The sequence below is a fragment of the Oncorhynchus clarkii genome, chromosome 5, assembly GCF_045791955.1.
Source record: "Oncorhynchus clarkii lewisi isolate Uvic-CL-2024 chromosome 5, UVic_Ocla_1.0, whole genome shotgun sequence".
Lineage (NCBI taxonomy): Eukaryota > Metazoa > Chordata > Actinopteri > Salmoniformes > Salmonidae > Oncorhynchus > Oncorhynchus clarkii.
Window position 1 is genome coordinate 32,030,546 of NC_092151.1, and position 10,432 is coordinate 32,040,977.

The following is a 10,432-nucleotide window of genomic DNA, read 5'->3' on the forward strand; positions in this document are numbered from 1 at the left end:
GCGTCTCTGTTGCTGTCAATTTAAGAACCTTGGAGAACTCCCATCCCGAAGAGCGTGTCCGTGAATAAGCACGGTTGCGTATGCTACGTCATGTCCACGACTGACACGGCCCTAAGAGCTCTCATTGTTTTCTAAATATTGCATTTATTTTACCTGGCTCGCCGAGATGACTATGGATTTGTTGATTGCCTTTAATTAACTCGACACTGTCTAGCTAGAATTCTTTCCGCATTCTCTAAATTCCAATCCAAGAGCCAGTGTTGTGCAGCGCGCGAAAGGGATCTGAACGATAGCCCATTCCTATACTTCGGCCTGGTAAGATGATACCATTTGTCTTTCTCCTTGAGCATAACAGACGTACAATATGGCCCATCTATTTATGCATAAAACCAGTGTCTTCAGTTTCTGTTCATGATAGGCCTACTGCACCACTGCACCTGCCGTTCAGGATTAAGACAAAACCTCTATGCTATTCCATGTTAGTTGCTCATTATTGTATATTTTAGTTCATGACATGTTAAAAGCTGATGATGACATTCTGTTTTCGCTGTAGATTGTGTCTCGTTCGATTGGCCCAGGCAGATGTCAGTCAAGACTCTTCATGCCTGCAGGGATCCCGTTGCAGGCTAAACACAGCAGCATGGGCTGCGCGCATTCCAACCGGCTAAATATATCTGATAGGGCCACAGGAGGGGAAGGACAGGGCGACAGGGCTTAGCTTTGGACATTTAGCCTAAGTGCGTAAAACGAGAAATTGTCCTTCTGAAACGTAGTAAAGTGAGACCAATCCAAAATGCCCGCAATTCCGAGTTCTAGGTCCAGGACGCGGGATCGGAACAACGTCCTGAGCAGACCCGAGTTCATGTCCCTGAATCAGCCTCTCCGGTGCGTTAACTCTGAAACCCGTGGCACCGCAAGGCGACCGGCCCAACCCAAACACCAAGCAAGCCAACCGTGCGACCCGCAGGAACCTACCGACAGTGCCAACAAGGATCGGAAAGAGCCCGCGAAACTGCCCGATGAGGACTGTATCCAGCTGAACCCTTCCTTCAAAGGGATAGCGATGAGCTCCCTCCTCGCCATTGACATTTGTCTGTCCAAGCGCCTGGGGGTCTGCGCCTACACGTCGTCGTCTTGGGGCAGCGTTCGTTCCATGATCACCCTGCTCGCGCTTACAGGGCACGGAATCACGTGGATCTTTGGCACTATCGTGTGTCTGACAAGGAGTAATACGCTGGCTGGACAAGAGGTCTTGGTCAATCTATTACTTGGTAAATGCACTCCTCACTCTGTACCCAAAACACATTGTGTAATAATTATGTTATTGAATTGTACGCTACATGTGTGACTCAGCTCTTCTTTAATGGCTTGGTTATTATAGTGTGTCTATCAGTGCATTTGTAATAGGTGTAGCCCAGGGGTCCCCAACCTAAGGGGCTCGCCCACCCTCATTTACTTAGAAAGTAATCTTATACAATATGTGACTCTGTCACTATCAATTGAATTAATTACTTTCTGTAAAAAACTATATGTATAATTCAATTGGGGTTTCATATAAATTATCATAATAAACTATATTTGGTAGCAGAATACCATTTGGGAAATTATAATAATGATAATTATTAATATTATTATAATTATATAGCCTACCTAAAATATGTAATGCATCTTGTTAAACTATGTAGAATTGCAGGAATTGAGCTTCAAAAACAACCACATTTTCCTAAGGGGGTGTGATATTCTTCAAATATGAAAAAGGGGGGCCTGGGCAAAAAAAGTTGGGAACCTCTGGTGTAGCCTACTGATATGATCACATTTCCCTCTACTTCCTTATCCCTGGACCCAGACCCTGTATTAGGCCTATATAATCCATGTCAATGTAGGATATATTTAAAGCATCGTTGTTAACAACATCTCACCAAAGGATGTCCTTGTCCACCAGAATATGATTTTAGAGCATTCTAGAGTATCATTTTAGAGTATCAGAAGCAGGTCATTATGAAATCCTAGCCCTCCATGGTCTCTACTCTCTCCATCACCCAGCACAGAACCAGGCCTGGGGAACAGGTGCAAGGCTTAAGACTCCACACATCATGATTCAACTTTGGACTGAAGAACTATAAGTAGACATTTTAACAAGCCAGGGGCCTACATCGAAAGACTCAGTGAAGTCAGTATCATTAGTGTCAAGCATTGGCCTATATGAAGATACAGGCCTACACACTGCTTTGCACTTCTTATCCCCACTATGGCAGCTACTACAGAAGCTACAGTAGAATAATTTTCCAAAGTACCTTATGAAAGTAATAAATACTTTATGATACTTACCTCCTTGATATAGGATCAATAGGTTATTTCCCTACAGTTGCTTTAGTCAAACGAATGTGACATAGCCAACATAAAGTACGACCCTGATTTCTCTAACTAGAGGTAATGGAATCCTCCTAGATGGTGAACTCATTTTAGGTGGTTATTTTTACACACTTCTGTGAAGGAGAGCAGCAGACTATCCCCCAGATTGATTTGAGTGAATTATGCATTTCTCAGAACAAATTGGGGCCACTGTGACAAATTGTGTGTGTGTGCATGTGTGTGTTTGTGTGTGTACATCCGTGTGTGCGTGTGATACTTCAAAAGTGCTATAGGCCCACACACATCCAACAGATTGCCACAGGTGTGTGTATTATTCTCATTCAGCTATGTGTACTACTACACACCCCTTTGCTATATTAGGCCCACCATGTTGACTGGTTCATACCTGTGAATTCACCATATCCCCCCTGAGGGATTTAATTTTTACTCCTGTGCCGGATGCCTGGTTTAGGTGGGATTACTCAGAAAAACACTGCAAATCTGTGGACTGAAGCTGTATTGTGTTCAGTCTATAATCTGTTTAATTTGGGACCGTTTGGGATATTGTGTTCAGGTCATTGTTCAGGTCATTAATAGTGAACCAGGGTGGGATAGGGAACCACTGTGCCTAAACAAACATCCTGATTAAGGCGAGCTGTGAATGCAGTATAATTCTCAATAACACTTCTCTTTGACTTAATTTTGCAAGGAATAGACAGGCACAGTCAAATAGACAGATACACTATGTGGACACCTGCTCGTTGAACATCTCATTCCAAAATCATGGGCATTAATATGGAGTTGGACCCCACATTGCTGCCATAACAGACTCCACTCTTCTGGGAAGGCTTGAAACTAGATGTTGGAACATTGCTGCAGGGACTTGCTTCCATTCAGCAACAAGAGCATTAGTGAGGTAGGGCACTGATATTGGCCGATTAGGCCTGGCTCGCAGTCTGCGTTTCAATTCATCCCAAAAGTCCGATTGGGTTGAGGTCAGGGCTCTGTGCAGACCAGTCAAGTTCTTCCACACAAATCTTGACAAACCATTTCTGTATGGACCTCGCTTTGTGCAAGGGGGCATTGTCATACTGAAACAGGAAAGAGCCTTCCCAAAACTGTTGCCACAAGTTGGAAGCACAGAATCATCTAGAATGTCACTGTATGCTGTAGCGTTAAGATTTCTCTTCACTGGAACTAAGGGGCCTAGCCTGAACCATGAAAAACAGCCCCGGACCATTATTCCTCCTCCGCCCGAACTCTACAGTTGGCACTATGCATTGGGGCAGGTAGCGTTCTCCTGGCATCTGCCAAACCCAAACTGTAGATGGTGAAGCATGATTCATCACTCCAGAGAACTTGTTTCCACTGCTCTAGAGTCCAATGGCGGCAAGCTTTACACCACTCCAGCCGACGCTTGGCATTGCACATGGTGCTCTTAGGCTTGTGTGCAGCTGCTTGGCCATGGAAACCCATTTCATGAAGATAACAAACAGTTATTGTGCTGACGTTGCTTCCAGAGGCAGTTTGGAACTCGGGAGTAAGTGTTGAAACCAAGGACAGATGATTTTTACACATTCTGCGCTTCAGCACTCGGCGGTTCTGTTCTGTGAGCTTGTGTGTGTGGCCTACCACTTCACGGCTGAGCCGTTGTTGATCCTAGACATTTCCACTTCACAATAACAGCACTTATAGTTGACCAGGGCAGCTCTAGCAGGGCAGACATTTTATGAATGACTTGTTGGAAAGGTGGCATCGTTGAAAGTCACTGAGCTCTTCAGTACGTGCCATTCTACTGCCAATATTTGTCTATGAAGATTACATGGCTGTGTGCTCAATTTTAGAAAAGATACACATCTTTTTGCTTTGAAGGGCATCATACAGTACATAACATTCTAGACTGGTGAAATCCATGGGTCTCCTCCCTTACCTTCAGTTGTGCTGAGGTGGGCTGTATCAGGGAGCAGAGCTGGGTCCTATAGTTGGTACCAATTGCTTTCTTTCCAAGCGACTCAGCGCTGTGTCCCCACTGTCCCAGAATGACCCCAATGTACCACCTACTCACTTCCATGCTGTCCATTTTCTTCTCTTTGCCTTCTTTAATTTTCCCCAAATTCCTTTTCCTTTTTCATCCTTAACCCAGTTTTCCTTAACCCAGTTTTTTTGTCCCATTCCATGTTATGTAATGTTAATGTCGGTGACCACAGTAAATTCTTTAATTGCTAACAGTTTACTTTAGTCCAGAACTAGGGGGTTATGTGTGTGTGGGTATACAGGAAGAAGACAGCGTAATCAATGTTGTAATCCTGAGTCCTGACAGATTCCACAGGGTGGGGTGGTAGCTGGGTAATCAAAAATGAAAGGTGGTGATTGTGGGGATATTTTGGGCTGCACGAAGAGGGTTGGATGCTTCTAAAAAGAGGTCTGCAGAAGACATGACATGAAAATATCAACTTTAGGCCTGCATCAAGTCAAACATATTTAAATCATTCATAGGTATCTATATCACACCCAAGCATGGTTAAGTAAGTCTATTATACATCTATTACCAGTTTATTACAGTCTTATTACAAGGGTTTGAGGAGGAAAATGTTTCTATCTCAGTATTTCACTTGCAAATACTCTCAGCGACAGTCGCCTCAGATCAAATGACTACACAGACAGTGCACATAAATTAAGCCAAAGCTGAACTAACTATAAGCTAAGAACTCTCCCAGTCCTGTGCTAGCTTCCAGACCTATTTATAGAGTACCTAGGCTGCTAGCCTGATAATGTTGCCATTGGGATGCTGTAGCATAGAGGCTCATACATTCTGATCACATACAGGGAAGAGAGGGGGGGTGAGGCGATGCGCTACTGTTCCACAAACTCTCGGCTCTTCGTTAAATCCACTGCGGCATTGCTGAGGTACTGCCTGGCCTGGCTCTTTGCTTAACCACTGATGCTTAGCCTTGTAACAGATATTGCATAATTGAGAATGTAATTAATCTCCATGGGTTTTTGACTACTGATATTGCGTGTTGTGGTTTACTGCCCTATGGTTAATTGATCTAATTGGGCTTTTTCATGCAACATTGTTTTTTTTAAAATCCTCCCTCCTCAGCCCTCCTACTTGACATCATGACTGTGGCCGGTGTCCAGAAGCTGATCAAACGCAAAGGACCCTGGGAGATGACTCCTGGCTTCCTGGACTACTGTGCCATGGACGTGTACTCCTTCCCGGCGGCCCACGCCAGTCGCGCTGCCATGGTGTCCAAGTTCCTGCTTTCCCACCTGGTCCTGGCCGTTCCACTCCGCATCCTGCTGGTGCTCTGGGCCTTCCTGGTGGGCATGTCCCGGGTGTTGCTGGGTAGGCACCACCTAACCGACATGGCGTGTGGCTTCGCCCTTGGCCTGCTGCACTTCAGCCTGGTGGAGACGGTGTGGCTGTCGTCCAGCGCCTGTCAGACCCTCATCTCTATAGGGACCCTCAGCTGGAGCCCTTTCTATTGAGGGCTATCTATCAAGGCCCTCAACTCCTGTTTGAATCTGTAAAGCCTGGCTTTATGAAGCCATATAAGTAAGGTCAGGAGTTTTTCCTGACAAGAGTTTTTCCTGATCAGGGCCTACTGTCTAAGGCTGCGTTAGACCTACATATAAGCTTTATCTGTGATGACAATAACTTCTATACACACAATTAGGTCCTATCTGGGTGACCTCATTTACAGTATTTGCAGTAAATGTTATTTGAGGGAGGTAAATGTGCTCGTTGGAGACATTTTGATCATTGATGACTCAAAGAAAGAAAATGTGGTAGTGTTGATATTTATTCATATTTACAAAGACTTCTATAATGTCTCTACCACCTTTTCTCTTCCACTGAACTAATCATAATGCTTGAGAGCCCACACTGGCGTATATCTAATGTTATTGGTTCTCACTGCTGTCAGTTTCTTTCTTTTCTTTCTGCCTATTCCACCACTCCTCACCTTCCTCTTTCTCTTCTGCATCCTTTTCCTCTTTTCCCCCGTTCCTCTTTCCTCCTGTCTGTCAACCTTTACCCCTTGTTGTCTTTTGAAATGTTTTTAATTGTACTTGATCAAAATATTGCCCAGTACTTTGAAGGTATGAAATGGTTTTCTAACGGTTTTGAAATGTGTCCACACATGATTAGTCCATTTGCATATTAAGAAAAGAGACGTTAGGAAGCTCTTTGATTTCCTTTCAATTATGTTGTTTGTATGTTTCTGCTGGAAACTATCAATTGTTAAAACTACCAATTGTTGAGATGGACTGGACTCCAAATGAATATATTTCTGCTGTCGTTGAAATGGGCTATTATGTAAAATAAATAGCATCATTGTTGTCTAGATCAGGGATTTTTCTACTGGGTTAAATATTTATCTTATCCAAATAAATTTCAAAAGTAGGTTTTGATTAGTTTGAGGCTAGCAGTTTCATGATAGATGTGTATGTGTATTCCATATTGTTTGCCTTCCCTGCAGCAATAAGCATTAACCAAACAGACACTGTCGGTTTGGTAATGATGCTTATTTCATGCCTCACTGACTGAACAACATCTGTGAGAAGTCTCCATCAGGCCTGGGCTTACCATTGACACTGTGTTTGTGTGTGTATGGGTGTGTGTGTGTGTGTGTGTGTGTGTGACGTGGGTATGTGCGGATGATTGCGTGTGTGTCTCTGGGTGTTTGTGCATGTGTGTGTGTCTGTGCATGTGTGTGTGCATTGCATGCATGCATGCATGCAAGATCTCTTATGTTTGTGCCTTTGTGAGCCAAATGTAATGTATTTTGGAGGGTTAAAGTCATTGAGTAAACCTATGCAGTCTGGGTAAAGTCATGAATGTTCACTGAAGTGTACAAAATATGTATTATACCTGATATCTTTATAAACTCAGCAAAAAAAGAAACGTCCTCTCACTGTCAACTGCGTTTATTTTCAACTTAACATGTGTAAATATATTATGAACATAACAAGATTCAACAACTGAGACATAAACTGAACAAGTTCCACAGACATGTGACTAACAGAAATGGAATAATGTGTCCCTGAACAAAGGGGGTGGGGTCAAAATAAAAAGTAACAGTCAATATCTGGTGTGGCCACCAGATGCATTAAGTACTGCAGTGCATCTCCTCCTCATGGACTGCACCAGATTTGCCAGTTCTTGCTATGAGATGTTACCCCACTCTTCCACGAAGGCACTTGCAAGTTTCCGGACATTTCTGGGGGGAATGGTCCTAGCCCTCACCCTCCGATCTGACAGGTCCCAGACATGCTCAATGGGATTGAGATCCGGGCTCTCTGCTGGCCATGGCAGAACACTGACATTCCTGTCTTGCAGGAAATCACGCACAGAATGAGTAGTATGGCTGGTGGCATTGTCATGCTGGAGGGTCATGTCAGAATGAGCCTGCAGAAAGGGTACCACATGAGGGAGGAGGATGTTTTCCCCATAACGCATTGCGTTGAAATTGCCTGCAATCACAACAAGCTCAATCCAATGATGCTGTAACACACCGCCCCAGACCATGACGGACCCTCCGCCTTCAAATCGATCCCGCTCCAGAGTACAGGCCTCAGTTTAACGCTCATTCCTTCGACGATAAACGTGAATCTGACCATCACCCCGGGTGAGACAAAACCACTACTCGTCAGTGAAGAGCTCTTTTTACCAGTCCTGTTTGGTCCAGTGGCAGTGGGTTTGTGCCCATAGGCTACGTTGTTGCCGGTGATGTCTTGTGAGGACCTGCCTTATAACAGGCCTACAAGCCCTCAGTCCAGCCTCTCTCAGCCTATTGTGGACAGTCTGTGCACTGATGGAGGGATTGTGTGTTCCTGGTGTAACTCGGGCAGTTGTTGTTGCCATCCTGTACCTGTCCTGCATGTGTGATGTTCAGATGTACCGATCCTTTGCAGGTGTTGTTAGACGTGGTTTGCCACTGTGAGGACGATCAGCTGTCCGTCCTGTCTCCCTGTAGCGCTGTCTTAGGTGTACGGGCATTGCAATTTATTGCCCTAGCCACATGTGCAGTCCTTCTTGCAGCATGCCCAAGGCACGTTCACGCAGATGAAGAGGGACCCTGGGCATCTTTTTTTGTGTGTTTTTCAGAGTAAGTAGAAAGGCCTCTTTAGTGTCCTAAGTTTTCATAACTGTGACCTTAATTGAAGCTGTTAGTGTCTTAACGACTGTTCCACAGGTGCATGTTCATTAATTGTTTATGGTTCATTGAACAAGCATGGGAAACAGTGTTTAAATCCTTTTCAATGAAGATCTGTGAAGTTATTTGGATTTTTACGAATTATCTTTGAAAGACAGGATCCTGAAAAAGGGATGTTTGTTTTTTTGCTGAGTTTACCTAGTGTATGCCTTCATTCATATATTTCATTTATTGGTCTTCTGCTGATAATCTCTTTTAGTTGTTTATTTTTTTTGTGATATTATGGACTTGGGAACCAAACTATTTTAGCCGTAGCCTTTTTGCTGCCACAAAAAAATATTTTTAATTGGGTTGGACCTGTATGTATCGATACAATATTGCATTTGTGCAAGTCAGCATGATTTGTTTTGCACAAGGATGATAAAAAAAAAGTCATTTTCATGCAGTGTTTCAATTTATCCAGTCTAATTTACAAAATTAAGAAGATGGAACGATAGCCTTTGTAAGATGTGGACTCTGAAAAAGTGGAATGTCTTGTTCAGTATTTCCTAGGTTGTTTATGCATGCTCATAAATACACCATTTGCCATGACTTATTTTCGTGTTGTTTTTCTCTGCGTGCGTGTATGAGTGTACGCATACGTGTGTGACATGTATGTTTTGATGGTGGTGTATCAAATCAAAGTTTACTGGTCGCGTACACAGTTTAGAAGATGTTATGTGAAATGCTTATGTTACTACCTCCTAACAATGCAGTAAAATGTCAAACAAGTACACAAATAATCACACAAAACAACACAAGTAATCAAGAAATGTCAAAACGAATCCAATTAACTCAAATTGCATTTGTAAAAGTAATCAAAATTAAATCTAAACATACACTACCGTTCAAAAGTTTGGGGTCACTTAGAAATGTCCTTCTTTGTGAAAGAAAAGTACATTTTTCGTTTATTAAAATAACATTAAATTGATCAGAAATACAGTTTAGACACTGTTAATGTTGTAAATGACTATTGTAGCTGGAAACGGGTGTTTTTAATGAAATATCTACATAGGCATATAGAGGCCCATTATCAGCAACCATCACTCCTGTGTTCCAATGGCACGTTGTGTTAGCTAATCCAAGTTTATAATTTTAAAAGGTTAATTGATCATTAGAAAAGCCTTTTGCAATTATGTTAGCACAGGTGAAAACTGTGGACCTGATTAAAGAAGCAATAAAACTGGCCTTCTTTAGACAAGTTGAGTTCCAACTAAAATCAGGTTCCATTAAAAACAGCCGTTTCCAGCTGCAATAGTCATTGTGTGTCAGTGGCGGTCACCTTGTTCTGTTGCATCATCTTGGATGACTGTCATTCATATTCCATTCACCCAGCTCAATGTAACATCGATAGGTTTAGGCTGCTACATAATACTCAAATGTTTCCTTTATCCATCATACGGTTGCATTAATCTAACCTATGAATGAAAGTTTACAATGAAGGTAAACAGGTCGAGAGAATTTTGAGGAATCAATGTGACAGAGTGACACATTCAATACCGCCTTGCACACTCTTGCCTGAATCTAGCTGATATAGTGTGTAGTTGCAAACAAGAGTTTTGTTCCGTTTGCTTCTGTTAAAGAAATGTTTTTCAATAGAATCAGAGAAAATAATTTGTATTATTATTATACCTTTATTTAACCAGGAAGGGCTCATAAAGATTTAAAATCTCTATTTTTCCAAGAGCGTCCTGGCCAAGATAGGCAGCACCAAGTCATTACAAAAATTACAGGCAAACAACATGAAAAACTACAAGTAATCTAGTAAAAACCATAGAATTCACAAGAGTATAACAAAATCAAAAACAGCAAATTAAAAACATTGACAGGTCAGGGAATTAGTCTTAAGATCATTCATCAGTGATTTAGAAATACCAATC

General features: G+C 42.5%; 2 protein-coding genes across 2 annotated transcripts in view; one reads left to right on the top strand and one right to left on the bottom strand.

The window, feature by feature from the left end:
* Nucleotides 1-1,187, bottom strand: part of LOC139408650 (family with sequence similarity 78 member Ab) — a 22,089-nt gene extending 20,902 nt beyond the window's left edge. The window contains exon 1 of the mRNA XM_071152805.1: nt 976-1,187. The gene's annotated coding sequence lies outside the window, so the exon portion shown is untranslated. The remainder of the gene's footprint in view (nt 1-975) is intronic.
* On the top strand, nt 49-9,104 carry LOC139408649 (inactive phospholipid phosphatase 7-like). Its single transcript, XM_071152803.1, has 3 exons — nt 49-315; nt 554-1,271; nt 5,456-9,104. The coding sequence occupies exons 2-3, from the start codon at nt 794-796 to the stop codon at nt 5,842-5,844; spliced, it is 867 nt and encodes a 288-aa protein (XP_071008904.1). The 5' UTR covers nt 49-315; nt 554-793; the 3' UTR covers nt 5,845-9,104.
* Nucleotides 9,105-10,432: the final 1,328 nt, after the last annotated feature.

Bases quoted from the DNA above. Each gene is read 5' to 3' on its own strand.
- LOC139408649 (XM_071152803.1), top strand. From the start codon at position 794: ATGCCCGCAATTCCGAGTTCTAGGTCCAGGACGCGGGATCGGAACAAC. The intron at 1,272-5,455 runs GTAAATGCACTC...CTCCCTCCTCAG, and splicing joins CTTGGTCAATCTATTACTTG to CCCTCCTACTTGACATCATG.